At 42.7% G+C, this 15,600-nt stretch overlaps 1 protein-coding gene across 1 annotated transcript; it reads left to right on the forward strand.

Annotated features, from left to right (window-relative positions):
• Positions 1 to 6,330: 6,330 nt before the first annotated feature.
• Positions 6,331 to 8,528, forward strand: Pyurf (PIGY upstream open reading frame). Its single transcript, XM_021626372.2, has 2 exons — positions 6,331 to 6,639; positions 8,290 to 8,528. The coding sequence occupies exons 1-2, from the start codon at positions 6,443 to 6,445 to the stop codon at positions 8,429 to 8,431; spliced, it is 339 nt and encodes a 112-aa protein (XP_021482047.1). The 5' UTR covers positions 6,331 to 6,442; the 3' UTR covers positions 8,432 to 8,528.
• Positions 8,529 to 15,600: the final 7,072 nt, after the last annotated feature.

Consider the following 15,600-nt stretch of genomic DNA (forward strand, 5'->3'; position numbering starts at 1 on the left):
AGTCCCTCCCATTCATCACGACTAGGAGGGGGGTTGCTTGGAGGAGGAGCCACAGGCCATTGTTTTGTTTTTGTTAATGTTTTATTTTCATTCTTTGTTTTGAGTAAATTCACATATTTGGTAACGAGAAATAATATGGAAGAGTCTTATTAATCATATAAATAGTTTATAGACCAGAGGAACACCATGATCACGAGATTAACATAACTGGCAGAATTACATGCATGGCAAATAGATCCTTGAATTTCTGTAATCACAACATGTAAACTCAGCCTTTATTACTTCTGTGGTTTTTTGCACTGCCTGGAAGCAAATTTGTGTAATCATTTTTCCTAAAAGGAAATACTGTGTTTCAATTTTCTTTCATTTAATAAACATTGGTACTTGGAGATACCAGGTTAATAGGCAAGAAAGCCAAGAATCACAGAACAGCTTAATAGATGTGATTTCCTGAGTTCAAGAAAGGTACCTGTTAATATACTGCCAAAGGTGACATGGTAGAACACTATCAAGCAGCCAAGACTTCACTCATTCTCACCTTTGGCCTCAGAACAGAGTAAAGTGGAGGGGGGGGTAGTTTTTTGTGTGTGTCCTTTATTATATATGCAACCCGAACCCCCAGAGCATGATCATGAAAGTGGAGATGAGGGTTAGAAGACTTAGACCCTCTCTCTGGGAATCCCTAATTAGCCAGGCTCTGCCACTAACCTTCATATCCAGCAGAAAAAGATTTAGTCAATGTACCTACATGGAGAAGAGGGACTAAGAACCAGTGACAAACAAAACACACACACACACACACACACACACACACACACACACACACACCTGCTCCACTTGTCTTCAGATCCTGACCCAAGGCTTTGGTTTAAACTCTAGAGCAGAGATTTATATGCCTTGTTCAGCGGCCCAGGTCCAGGTATGCTCTGGCCAATCATTGGTCCATCATACTGTCTGCTTCTCCATCTTCTGCAAGGTGATCTGACAAGTCCACACAACTGTGAAGTCTTTAGAAGGCAATTCTTCCTCTGGCTGGCACCAGGTCTCAGCGTTCTACTTTGTGACTCATGGGAAAAGTCCTCAGATTGCATGTAGTTTATACTGCTACTATATGTGGAGTTTCTCTTCAGAATGTTTAAAGGAAGCATATGTTTGCCTCAATATTAAAAAGACCCTATTAGCTTGTGTAGTTGCTGTTTAGATGTAAGAACCCCCAACTGTCATCATTTAGTATATCACTGTCTGGGTATCTGCTGTCTAATGACCATGTCACACCCAGAGCTAGGATGTGGCTGCAATGGGAAAGGAAAGAAGTGACTTATCCAGCAACAGTGGCTTGTGAATGAACAGAGTGTTTCCTTCCTGTAATTTCAGAGTCCTCCTATCATTCATGCATCCATCACTCTCTTAGAACAGATGTCATCATACTCGTTTTTCTTATGGGGAAAGTGTTCTAAAATTGGTTGACATAATAAAATCATGTAGTCTGTATGCCACAACAGCAAAGAATAACAATACATATGTTTTTGATCCACAATACACCTTCAAATAAAATATCAAGGAGTCTAGAGGACCCACAAGAAAGAGGGTGATCATATCCTCAACATATCATTGGCTTTTGATAAGCGTGGGGCCATAAATAACATCTAAACAACTACATGTTGCCAATAAATGATAAAAAAGATCACAGAAGAGATCACAAGCTAAACAAAAGCTGCCCACCTGCCAGTCTAAATCTAAAAAGTATGAAACCCAGACAGTTTATTTAGAAAATGGTTTTCTCTCATCACTCTAGCCATTACCTTCTAGGACTGTAAAACATTCAAGCAGAATGGATGCAGCCATATATAGAAGACAAAGAAGCAAAATGTGTAAAAGTATCATGCCTGTAACTTTCAGAGCTCTGGCATTTGGATAATAATCTGCTAGAAGCCTGACAATATAATAGACAGCTTCCTTGTAAGAGAAGCCTTGGGTCCCATATCTTCGGCTGTGACAAAGGCAGCAGAACTGCCTGTATTAAATTTAGAATTTTCTTGGAATGTTTTATGGGGTTCACAGTGATTGTTAATAATATCCCTTTCTTTCCAGATAGCTGTGTGAGTGTGCAGCACCAGATATACATATGTATCAGTTTGCTTCCCATTTCTGTGACAAACACCATGGCCAAAATCAATATGGAGAGGAAAGGGTTCATTTAGCTACATGCCCGGATCTTAGTCCACCATAAAGGGAGAACATAGCATGAACAGAAGCAGGAAACTTGTAGAAAAGCAGCAGCAGAAGCAGAAAAGCAGCAGTAGAAGCAGGAAACTTGTAGAAAAACTGCTTATTTGCTTGCTTCCCTACCATAATGAACTCTTATTCCTCTGCAACTCTAAGCCCAAATCAACTTTTCCTCTAATGATTTGCCTTTGTCACATTGATTTATCACAGCAATATAAAAAAAAAACTAATGTAAAAGTTGGTACCAAAGAGTGGATTGTTGCTGTGGAGAACCTGACCATGTTTTAGTGGGGTATATAGAATCTGCAACTCTGAACTAGAAAAGCAGTATTGACATGGAAGTGTTTGATTCGAGAGTCTAATACTTTGTTACAACATTCATTTCCTGCTTTATTAATTCTATTCTGAGTGGATGGATTCCCATCAGCAAACAGTTGGAGAATAAGTTTTCTATAGATTGGTCTTTAAGGTCATGCAGAGGTTTCTAGCAAGACATCATGGCATACAAGCTCAAGATTTTCCCCATCAGCAGTGTAAGATGGGGGCAGATCTTAAATGTCATCTCCAGCCCTTCTGTTAGAAGAGCCTCATATTTCACTACTCAGTTGTCCAATGGCCATGAGATTCTTTGAGAATTAAGTATTTCCTCAATGTTGTGAGGGTTCTATACAATGAGGGGATTTCCAGTATCAATTCATGTGCTGCAGGGACCAGGAACACTGTGGCTTTAATTGCTTTTAGGCATCCTGGCCATTCCTTAGGCAGTAGTTCATTTCCTTGCTAAGGTATTTCATTGTTGTGGCATGGGTTCTATTAGCTGAGCCAGAATTCCCAGGGAAGTTTCCTGTCTCTCTGTGACATAAAGGGAAAGTCATGGATGAGTAGGGTTCCCTAATTGCACCTTTGGACTGTAGGAAATAGTCAGTCATGGCTTGCCTTGGTAGAGGTGCTGGGTGGGCAATACTAGAACAGGATTTGATAACTGCAATCTTGTGTTATTTAGGCTCTGCTAATGAAAGGGCTCTGTGAACATAAGAAGGTCTGAATTTTCCCAACATCTCCTCCAAAGGAAACATTCAGGAGCCTCAGGGGGGTGGTGGAGTGGGGTGCCAGACAGCTGTGGGCTAAACTCTCTGAGGTCTTTTAGTATATGGTAGACAGCACTCCAGGAGAGCTGGGCAGTCAGACTGTAATATATGGGTTTTGTTGGAGCCAGGGAAAGAGGACTCAGGTGGCAGAAATACATGGCTATGTATGTAGTCACTTGATTTCCAAGGTAGAGAAGCATTCCAGAGCTCTAAGGAAGAGCAAAGACAAGTTTTTGTTAGTCTTGTGGGTTCCCAACAAAGAGCTAATGCCCCTCAGGAGTGCAGGCACCCAGGAAAGCTTTCCTACACATTAACTCTACCATCATGGAGAGTTCTCTTAGCTGCCTCCATTTGAATTTCAGGCACTTCCTACCTCCAACTCAAAGCAAGCTTGGCAAAACTTTCTATTTTGGAACATTAGGAATTTTCAAGAATACTTCAGGTTTCACTTATGTGCTATAGCATCTCAAGAAACAGAGAAAATTGAGTCTTTCCTTCCCCTATTCCCCTAGACAGTCTGTCTTCAGTTATCTACACTTACCTATTCATCCTCAAGTGAAGCAATCAAGCAGAGGAATGACTTTCCCCATGGACCTTCCCAGGTGTATTGAGTGAAAAAAAAAAACCCTCCCTTTCCCACCTTCTCTCCCTGGAGAGATGTTTGTTCTTTTGGAGGAGTCCAACTTACAGTGTCACTTGACTTAAGTGGCAATATAAGTCCTGCCCTAGTTTTTGAAAAAGAAATCTCCATTTAGCCGTAGGAGATCAAAGCGTGCTAGTCTATCAGAGCCTGACCCCCCTACTCTCCTTATTTCTAGTAGAGGTGGGGGCTGACTTGGGGTTCAAACCATGTTAGTTGTGGTCAAAGGGTTCCCTCACTCTGAAGTGGCCCACAGAGTACCAGAAGATCATGGCCACTTCTGAGTCCTTTTTGATTTTTACCAATGCATACCTATCTTGAGTAGAGGTCTTCTCAAATCACAGATGAACCCCCAGGAGATGTAATGGGGTGCTGGTAGTCATCAAGGGGATCTCTGAGTTTATTCCATGGAATGACAAGGAATTGAATGTCAGGAAAAGGCAAGACTGAGTTGTGGAGAAAATGAAAGTAACAGCTTTTTTTTTTTTTGCAAACAGCTCCCTTTGGGATGGGAGAAGCCCCAAAGCTGGGAATATGCTAAAGAAACACTCAATTGGGTGTTTTATAAGGTCCCTGGGTCCTCCTCTTTTTCTCTTCTGTTTCTGCTTGGATACATACCCTTTTATGCCTTCCTTTCTTGTCTGGGAACAAGAAGCCACTACCTTAGGGAGTCATTTTCACTATTCCTGTCTACCTATGTCCCCTACTTCAACCTCAGTAATTTTTAGTTTTTTTTTAAAAGGTCATAAAATATATTAGTGGGTACATCTGGTAAGCAGGCTACAGCAAAGTTCGAAAGCAGTCATAGGCCTTACCTGCTATCTGACAACATCCTTATGATTGGTAGAAACTAGGGATCTGTTCATATACTCCAAAGGATTTACATATTGGTGACAAAGGTGTCAGGTCCTGTATAGAGGAGGGTAATAAATGTCTATTACGGGGGGCTAATGATGCTTCAATACATATTGGCTCTGGACTTGTGATCTTCCAACTTCTCCGCATCACCAAGGTCTAGACAGTCAACCAGTCTCTGCAGACACAGCTTCTTTCCAGGAATTCTCTTCCACATTAGGTAATAGTGGGCTGTGAGTACATTCCCAAAAGAATTATAAAGAGTCTGCACAAAAACAATACATCAGACACAGAGGTAGGCAATAAATGGCTTTTAAACCATCTAAAGACAGCTGAAGATAGCCTGGCACTGACCCTGTAACATTCCAAGTCTCTACCATCATGGAGAGTTCTAATACGTCAGTCAGCTTTGTAGATGGGGTGGGGGCTTCTTAAGACAGGGTTTCTCTGTGTAGCTCTGGGTGTCCTAGAACTTAGTCAGTATCCCAGGCTGGCCTCAAACTCAGGGAGTTCCCAGCTTCTGCTTCCAGAGTGCTGGGTTTAAAGGTGGGCACCACACACCAAGCTAGCCTTGTACTATCTTAGGTAAGTAAGTTTCCCTCCCCTGGCCCACCCCAACTTCCAGTTTATAATGTGGACAATTATTAATCTTATTATTCCAATAAGGATACTGAATTATTCATTGTACCAATAAGGGAATTGGGTTGTCTGGCTTATAAATATGTAACAAGCTCTCTCCCTCACTATTGCATAAGGAAAATGAAACAGGAATTACTTCCATGTACAGTTGGGATCAAAAACCCATTGAATAATTCCAGTAAACCATTTGACTAAGGGACAGCTGTCTGTTTACTTAACCAGACCGCCTTTAGTTTCACTTATAGAAATGGGTCTCAATCTTCATAATGCTGTGACCCTTTAATACAGTTTCTTGTGGTTTGGGTGAATCCCAACCACATATTTTCATTGCTACTTCATAACTGTAATTTTGTTACTATTGTGAATTATAACGGAAGTATTTGTGTTCTTCCGATGATCTTAGACAACACCAGTGAAAGGGCTGTTCCACTCCCAAAGTGGTCGTGATCCATAGGTTGCAAACAGCTTACTTACAGGTAAGAATTAGCTGTGCTTCATCATAGTATTCACAACTAACAACTCTCAAGTTGTAAAAGCCTCCACAGTATACAAAGTAAGAGGAAAGCAATTCTTAAATTTTTTATTGGGGATGGCATCCAAACAGGGTCACGGAAACTGTGATACTGTACGATTAATATTAAACAAGATGCTACTTCTAAGAGATTCAATATGTCTGTTTGAAGCCTCTGAAGATAACCACGAAAGTCGAAGCCAAGCGCTATGTGACTGCAGTTGGGTATACTTCTTGGCACCTCTGTGATTAACCCTCCTGAAAAGCTGGACACCCAAATGAGGACTGGTTTAGTCTACAGTTTCTGGACCCGGGAACGTCAGTTCTGCTCCCGGAACCACAAAGCCAACGCCGGTTGTTCCCGGGCTGCATTCAGCTTTGCACAGAGGGGCGGGGCGGCACGGGCCAGGGTGACCCGGCGGGTAGAAGCCGGGGAAACCGTGGAGCAGTTCTGAGCAGGGTCTCGTAGGTGTCTGAGCGGCCATGCTGAGCGCCACGTGCCGCGGGCTCGCCCGGGCGCTGTGGAGGCCGCGCGCATCGGCTGCTGTCACCCGGAGGTGTCTCCTTGTGCCCGGCGCCAGGTCCTACGCGGACCAGAGCGAGAAGGCTGAGGAGCCCTGCACCTTCCACCCGGCGCTGCTGCAGTTTTTAGTGTGTCCGCTCTCCAAGAAGCCGCTTAGGTAAAACTCACCAGCCGCCTTTCCCCGGGGAAGGGTGGTGGCCTGTGGCCACAGCTGGCATGACCTGAGCCCACTCCAGAATACGACCCCGCCAGGACACTCCCCTATTGGGGGTCAGTCCCGCCCATGACCGGAGCTGAACTTTTCTCCGCCTCCCCAGTGGCTGCTCTTTACCATCAATCCTGGAGGGGTTTCTCACGCTGTCTGGTCTTCAGAGCCAGTTGAACCACAATGTCAGGGCCAGCGTCTGGACCTTTCTTTTTTCATTCTGTTTTTGTTTTTTGGGGTTTTTTTTTTTTGTTGTTGTTGTTGTTGTTGTTGTTGCGTGTGTGTATGTATGAGAGAGTAGTTGCACGCCATCGAAGGAGGTCAACTTGTACTGTCTTCTTCACTCACTGGAAGGGATAAGAGAACCTGGAGCAAATAGAGCTGAGACTTCACTCTCAGGAGTTTACATATTTAACTGAGGATCAGCACTTAGGTTCTTGTATTCACAGGGTAAGCAGTTTGACTTATGAGTCTTCCCAGCCTCTCTCTTCATCCTTGCTTTGGTTGTTGTTTGGTTTGGTTTGGTGAGAAAGTTTCCCTATTTGGTTTGCTCCTTTCTGGAACTCTGTAACCCAGGCTAGCCTCCAAGTTGTGATACTCTTCCTGCCTCAGCCTCCTTCAACTCCCTTCAAGGGATTTAAAGCGTCACTCCTGCCTTCAATCGTCTTTAAAAAGTCTCTTGTTTGCAGTGTACTGCCACGTATATGAACCAGAGATGCTCAGGACAAATTCAGAACAATTCACTATTTAAGACAAAATTATCATTGTAGCTTCCAGAGTCTTGTGAAGTGCTAAACCGGTACACTCGATGCCTGGCAGTGTTAATCTCACTGCGCTGTCCTTTGCTTTCAGTTGTGGCCTACCTGGGTTTTATTAAAATTTTAACCTTCAGCTGGTTTCGGAGAAAATACATCCACAGTTCCAGACTCCAGAAACAGAATAATGATCGGCACCATTAGTATTACGAAATGAATAAATGCAAAAATGTGGTTATCTTTGGGTAGCAGATTACTAGCGATTTTTACTCTGATTTTCACCTTCTAGAGTATTTTCTCTATATGAAGAGATTATTCAGTTTCCTGAAATCATCAATCACCTTTACTGTTTAGCTAATTGTGTAGCTAGCTCACTGTAGACTCTCCTTTCCAGAGTTCCTCCTTTGTGGTCTCTCCTCTTCCAGGCTTTTATTTTGCATGTTTTCATTCTGAGTGGTTTCTTTCTGTTGTCTCATATAAGTCTATCTAGCATTTACATCAACATAGGAAGTTCTCTCTTTTTTTTTTCCCTCTCAGAGTGGTCTGGGGTGCCCAAAACAAGAAAGAAATACTGTCACGAAACATAGACGTATTTTCTAACTTGTATGAAAAAGTTAAGGCATACATAGGGGATAAAAAAAAAGACAAATACTAAATCCGATAAGAATAATTACATATTATAAGATGCTTTTTCTGAAAGAAATGGTTGGATTGACCTATGTGTTCAAGAACAAAGCTATTGGAGGAGTAACTCTGATTCAAACATTGGATAGTGCTATTTATTGTGCATCAAACCCTTCTTCTAAGCTTTAATTTTCCATAATTCACTTTGTTCCTTTTCTCCCAGATATGAAGCATCAACAAATGAACTGATTAATGAAGAGTTGGGAATAGCGTATCCAATCATTGATGGAATTCCTAATATGATACCACAGGCTGCAAGAACAACACATCAAAATAAGAAGCAAGAAAAAGTTGAGCAGCACTAGACCGTGATTCTTAAAAACATAACTATGGATTTTTCATAATGCCGTGTACCTTTAAAACAGGGGAAGGGCAGTTGGAATAAACAGTGATTCTGCCTTGGCCTGTTGGACTGTTCTTCCACTGCTCTCTTAATAAAGCAGGGCTGTTCTGCTCTGTCTTTCTGGAGGAGAACTTCCCACGGGGCTATTCCAGTACAACCAGGCTTTGCTTTTACAGTCTGCTCCTGTCATGCCAGGAGATAGTCATGCTCTAACTACCATGCCAGTGTGTGTGTGTTCTTCTACCTTTGGAACTAGATGGGCCCAAAACTCACTAAACATAGTTAGTACAACCATAGCCAGGATGATAAGTATAATAGAGTAAAAGGTCTTCAGCAGCATCTGTGAAAACTATACACAAGGCTATTCGGTTTACAAAAATATTTATCTGTCTTGTTTCTCTCAGGCTTAGGACTAGGAGGCAGGCAGTGGAAGCTTTTTCATACATGTTTCCTTGTTTTTTTGAAGATTTTCACTTATAACTGCTGTGTCAGAAGAAACATTTCAGTGACATGTCTCACTCAGATTAACAGTGCCAGTCAGCGGCTGAGTCCTGTTTTTCATCCCATTCATTAAAAAGTTAGTAATCTGAAATGTTTAGCTTCAAGGTCAGTGGTAAGCTTAAGTACTTAGAAAATTCTGAGTTTGTAAAATTACCTTAATTACATTGGACCATATGCTTACATCAATAAAACAAGATGTTGACAATTTAACAACGAACCCAGTTTGCTGGGGGGAAAGGACGACTGTTTGAATAGATGTTTTTGTCTCAAAAGTCTCAAGAAAACAACATGGAAATACTTTATGTAGCTATGTTTTATTTACAGAGGCACTTAATATTCAAAAGAGAATAATTGCCTAGGAAACCGAGGTATGTTGGGTAGGTAAGGTCAGGACTGGTTATGTACCATTAAAGTTAAGAGCCATGTTTCAAGGTATACTAGTTTTTGGGGTTTTTTGTTTTGTTTTGTTTTGTTTCATTTTGTTTTTGCCCTGGGAAATTGGTATGCCCTAATGTCTTGAGCCTTGGTTTTCTAGAACTGTAACAAAACTGATTGAGAATGATAGAGTATGTACCTTAGAAGCATACCAGGAATGTTTCAATCCTTACCCTAAAGAAACTTAAAAATTGGTTATAAATTTAATTGGTTATAAACACTCCAGCCCAGGTCCTTGGGCATGATAGGCATGTGTGCAGCCACTGAAATCCTCTACTAATGTGTTAATCTTTGTATTTATGTTGGGTAGTCACATGGCATGGGGAAGTCATTGGACAACTTGTGGAATTGATTCACTCTTTGCACCATGTGTATTCTGCAGCTTGAACTCAGGTGGTCAGGCTTGGTGATGAGACCTTTATCATCTAGGATATCTCACTGAATTGATTCTTAATGAGCCAGTCTCCTAAAGTAGTTAATAGATTTACAGTGATTCTTTCTGTAAAAGAAAAAATTAAAACCTGCCATAAATGTTTTTTTATTATATGGTCAATATAATTAAATATAAGTCACATTTTTATATTATCACATGGCAACACAGAGCTAAAATATAACATGTGGCATCTCAGTTCCTGAAGTGCAGTTTTTTGTTTGTTTACAATTGATTCACTTTGTATCTCAGCTATAGCCCTCTCCCTCATCCCCTCTCAATCCCACCCTCCCTCTCCTCTTCTCTTCCCATGCCCCTCCCCAAGTCCACTGATAGGGGAGGTCCTCCTCCCCTTCCCTCTGACCCTAGCCTATCAGGTGTCATGAGAACTGGCTGCATTGTCTTCCTATGTGGGCTGGTTAAGGCTGCTTCTCCATCAGGGGGAGGTGATCAAAGAGCCAGTCACTGAGTTCATGTCAGTGACAGTCCCTGTTCCCATTATTAGGGAACCCACTTGGAGACTGAGCTGCCATGGGCTACATCTGTGCAGGCTACATCTAGGTTATCTCCATGCATGGTCCTTGGTTGTAGTATCAGTCTTAGAAAAGGTTTCTTGGTTCTGTTGCTCTCTTTATGGAGTTCCTGTGAGAGACCAAAAAATAAGCAGCGATTGTTAACACTATGTAGAGTAGGCGCGGTATAGCAGTAAGTTCCTTGAGGGGAGAGCTACCTCGCTGCATTCTTTCCCGCCTTCCCGGTTCCGGGTACGTGACTCGGCTCACAATCTGCCTTCCCGCCTTCCCTGTTCTGGGTACGTGACTTAACTATGGCTTTGTTCAAACCACCCAATCAGACCCCTGTAACTATGCTTCTCGCTTCTGTAACCGCGCTTCCCGCTCCCGAGCCCTATAAAAACCCGTCACCCCAACCGAGAGGCGCGCAAGTCTTCCGAGAGACTTTGTCGCCCCGGGTATCCGTGTACTTAATAAAGCCTTTTGCTGGTTGCATCCAAACAACTGGACTCGTTGATCTTTGGGTACGGGGTCTCCCTGACGGAAGACAACCTTCGGGGGTCTTTCACCTGTCCCCTCCAGAGCTTCCTATCTCCCCCTTCTTTCATTAGATTCCCTACACTCTGCCCTAAGTTTGGCTGTGAGTGTCAGCATCTGCTTTGATACCCTGCTGGGTAGAGTCTTTCAGGGGCCTTCTGAGGTAGGCTTCTGTCCTGTTCCCTATTTTCTTCTGCTTCTAATGTCTATCCCATTTGTTTACTTAGGACTGAGCAACTTCCCTAGGGCTGAAGTGGAGTTTTTAACCCTGAATTTCACACTTAGCCAACTGAAAACTGGATAACATAAAAAGTACAGTTTTGCCAATAAGATAGTGTTAATCTGGTAAGTCAATTACAGATTTTTTAACTAATCACTTTAGGGAGCTGACAAGTTATCTCTGAGGGAGCTCAATATTTAACTCTTCTCTCATATAATCTACATGTACAAAGTACGGTTGGTGCGGGTATCGGCACAGTACACAGTGCTTAATCTCAGAAGCTAGAAAGGAGGTAATGGCACCATTGTACAGATGGGGAAGCAAGAGTGTCTACTAAGCCAGGGAGACTCCTTTGAAACCCAGCACTTGAGAGGTGCAGGCAGGATGAGGAAGTCAGTCAATGACATCTTAAGATAGAAAAAAATCTTTATCAAAATGCCACTTAAGCCTGTTGGGTCACCAAAGAAGACAAGCAAGTAGAAGAGAGCATGGAAGGGGCAAGAGGTTGGGGAGGAGGTGTTAAGAGGGTATGGGGGGGATCCAAGATGGCGGCGACCAGTGTTCACCGTATCTGAGAAGCAGAGGATCTGAAACTCCAAAATGGGTGAGTTGAGGGGCAACTGAAGACAGACAATTGACATTGAGGCTTCCTGAATGAGAGGGAACATCACATGAGCTGAGACCATTTAGATTCAGGTCACCAGTGGACTTCTCCAGGGACAGAGAGTGGTGAACATTTGAACCGCTTGTACTTCCCCATTTCAGGCCTCCTGCCTCCTCAGCGGAGCCAGCTCACAGAGACTCTAAAAGACTCTTAGAGACTCCAGAGACTCTTAGCACAGAACTCACTGCCAGGAAACTGAGACAGCGGAGACAGGGCTCCTAGCTCCTGAGCCGTAGCTGCCTGCTATACCAGTCTTCCAAGTTCCAGATCGGTGGTATCATCCACCCTTCCAAGTCCTGGGTCTTCGAGCAGCTGTACGGACTCCTCAGGGCCTCCCAGCCAGTGACTGTACAGACCGCCCAATCCCTCAGTGGCGGACAGTCGGCTGTACAACCACCAAAGTCACGGCACCCGCCAAACCACCCAGGTACACCAGGCACCAGGCCACCTAGATCAGTGGACCACTGTTGTGGGTCCCCAGGACTTCCCAGCAGGCACCTAGACCAGCCTTCCAGTTCTGCTACTGCACCTGGACTCCCAAGATTGGCGGCTCCAGCACCACTGAGCTGAAGGAGCTCCTACACCCGCGTTTGAACCAGCAGGCCCAAAACTGAGAGTAGAGAACAGGGAGAAGCCCTGTGCTTTCCAATTTGACCTGCTAGAGAGTGAGTGTGCCTTCAAGAGCCTGCAGAGCCCCAGATCCAGGGTCCTAAGCTAGCAGTGAGACATCAGATCCCTCAAACCCAGGCACACACTGTGAGAAACAGAGGGACAGGGTTTTCAACATTGAACCCCTATTCTATTGCTCTATCAGTGGAGTTCAGGCAAATAACTCCTGGAGCTCAGACAGAGCTGAATACCAGTGTCCTGCAGGCCACTGAGGTATTTAGGGAATCTGCACAAGCAAATTGCACCTTCGAAGACCTCAAGTGCCTGCAATCCCTTTGATGCCTGGACAGTGCCCCTGCCTACACTTCAGGCATCTAAATTCTCTAATTCCCTGTCCTTCAAGGCACACTTCCAAACACATGCACACTCACGTGCTCACCTGCATTTGTCCTTCTGCACCCGCAAATCTTTCTCTATTAGGTACAGCTGAATCACCAATGCATACTATCAAACCACTGGACCTCTCTCATTTTCCCAAATAATTCACCAGACACCAGAGAAAGACGGTACCAGTCTGAACTGCAGAATCCAGGAACAAACAGTGAAGGTTACAGATAAGTAAATGGCCAGAGGTCAGCATAAGAACACATCCAACAAAAATCAGGACATCATGGAGTCACCAGCAACCCCCAAAATCAATGGATACTCAATTAATTGGAAACACAGGAAAGTTATTTTAAAGCTATGCTTATCCAGTTATTAGAAGCACATAAAGAGGAAACAAACAAACCTCTCAAAGAAATAGCCACACAAATGGAGGTAAATAAAGAGGAAATGAACAAAGCTGTCAAAACACACACACACACACACACACACACACACACACACATACAAACACGCGCACGCGCGCACAAATATAGCCAAACAAATAGACACAATTAGTGGCATATAGAGAGGAAACCAACAAAAAAATAGAGACCATCATAGAGAGAAGGGAATCCACAATCAAATAGATGAAAGAAATGGTGCAAGGCATGAAAATAGAATTAGAAGCAATAAAGAAAACACAGAGAAAACCCTGGAGCTGGAGAACTTAGAGAAAAGATCAGGAACCACAAAGGTAAGCATCACCAATAGAATACAAGAGATGGAAGAGGGAATCTCTGGTGCTGAAGATACACTTGCAGAAATTGATATTTCTCTGAAAGAAAAAGTAAGATCAGAAAAGGCCCAAACAGAAAACATCCAAGAAATCAGGATACCATGAAAAGACAAAATTTAAGAATAATAGGAATTGATAAAGAAGATACCAGGCTCCAAGGTCCAGAAAATATCTTCAAGAAAATCATAGAACTTAAAGAAAGAGATGTCCATAAACATACAAGAGGCCTACAGAACACCAAATAGACTAGGCCAGAAAATAAACTCCTCATGTCACATCATAGTTAAAAAAAAAAAAAATCTACAGAAGAAAGAAAAGATATTAAAAGCAGCAATGGGAAAAGGCCAAGTAACATATAAAGGTAGACCTATCAGAATCTCACCAGACTACTTTCATCAGAAACTATGAAAGCCAGAAGGGCCTGGGCAGATGTCATGCAGACCTCAAGAGACCATAGATGCCAACCCAGACTACTCGACCCAGCAAAGCTTTCAATCAACATAGATGGTGAAAACAAAACATTCCATGACAAAACTAAGTTTAAACAATATCTACACAGCAAACCAGCCCTACAGAAGATACTAGAAGGAAAACACCAATCCAACGAAAACAACTACATCTAAGAAAACATAGGGTAGAGATGAATTTCACAACAAAAATTCCAAGAAAACAAGCAATGAATCACAGTAACAACACCAACTCCACAATAAAAGGAACTAACATTCATTGGTCACTAGTACCTATCAACATCAGGGGACTAAACTCTCCAATAAAAAGACACAGACTAACAGAATGGTTACAGAATCAGGATCCAACATTCTGCTGCTTCCAAGAAACACACCTCTGCAACAAAGATGAACACTACCTCAGAGTAAAGGGCTGGAAAAATGTTTTCCAAGAAAATGGATCCAGAAAACAAGCTGGGGTAGCTATCTTAATATCTAATAAAACAGACTTTCAACCAAAATTAATCAAAAAAGATGAGGAGGAACACTTCATTCTCATCAAAGGAAAATTCCACCAGGAGGACATCACAATTTTGAACATCTATGCCACAAATACAAAACCACCTACATTTGTAAAGGAAACATTGTTAAAACTGAAATCACACTTCAATCCCAACATCTTAATAGTGGGAGACTTCAACAATCCCCTCTTGACCTGTCCCACAGGTCAGTGGAACAAGACCCTAAGAGAAGGGGTGAGAATGGGGTGGAACAAAAGACGCAAAGAATGGAGACAACACAGAATTCTGATCACGTCTCCATTTATTGTTGTTTAGGTTACAGCTTATAAAGAATAAGAATGGGCAATTTGGGGGAGAGGAACTAGTTTCAGTGAAAAATCACAAAGCAGAACCTTCTCAAGGAAGTTCTCAAAGTGGGAGTAAAGTTCTCATACTATACCTGCCAAATCTAAATGATTGAGCAAACCTTTAACAATCAAAGAACACCTGCTGTCCAAGGGTGAAAAATCACCATGTTGTGCTAAGCACACTGTGCTTCATGGATTTCAAGCAGGCTAGAATCAAGCAGCCATTTTATAGCTCCACACAGGTCTCCCTTTTTAATTTTTTCAAGGCTGTGATCCTCAAGAAACTGTGCCTGTCTTAGGTTGGAATCCTGGATCTTTAACCCTTGCTGGCCTGTCATTGGATACATCAGCAGCAATTGGCTGAGCTCCTGTCTTAGGGTGCAAGGGTGACAAAAAAGACCACTGTTACCTGTCACTGGTTAATTGGTTCAGCTCACCGGAATAGTCAGTCTTTTGTAAGGGAGGTCTCAAAGAGGCCTTCATCTTTCCAGCCTGTGGTAATGGACCTGTATGGGTTTTTCCTTGATGGCATCAATCTGCTGCTCAAGGAAAGCCATGAGCTTATTAAACAGTACTGAACTGAGGGAATGCAAAATAAGCAAGCCTAATAGGGGTCTAAAAATGGAGAATAAAAGGGTAGTAAGCCAACGAGAAGTTCTAAACCAAGTCTGAAACCACCCCTGCTCTTGTTCCCTCAGATATTTCCTTTGTTCCAAGCCTTCCCTGACCTTTTTCATGGAATCCTTT

Source organism: Meriones unguiculatus, chromosome 21 (genome assembly GCF_030254825.1).
Source record: "Meriones unguiculatus strain TT.TT164.6M chromosome 21, Bangor_MerUng_6.1, whole genome shotgun sequence".
Classification (NCBI taxonomy): Eukaryota; Metazoa; Chordata; class Mammalia; order Rodentia; family Muridae; genus Meriones; species Meriones unguiculatus.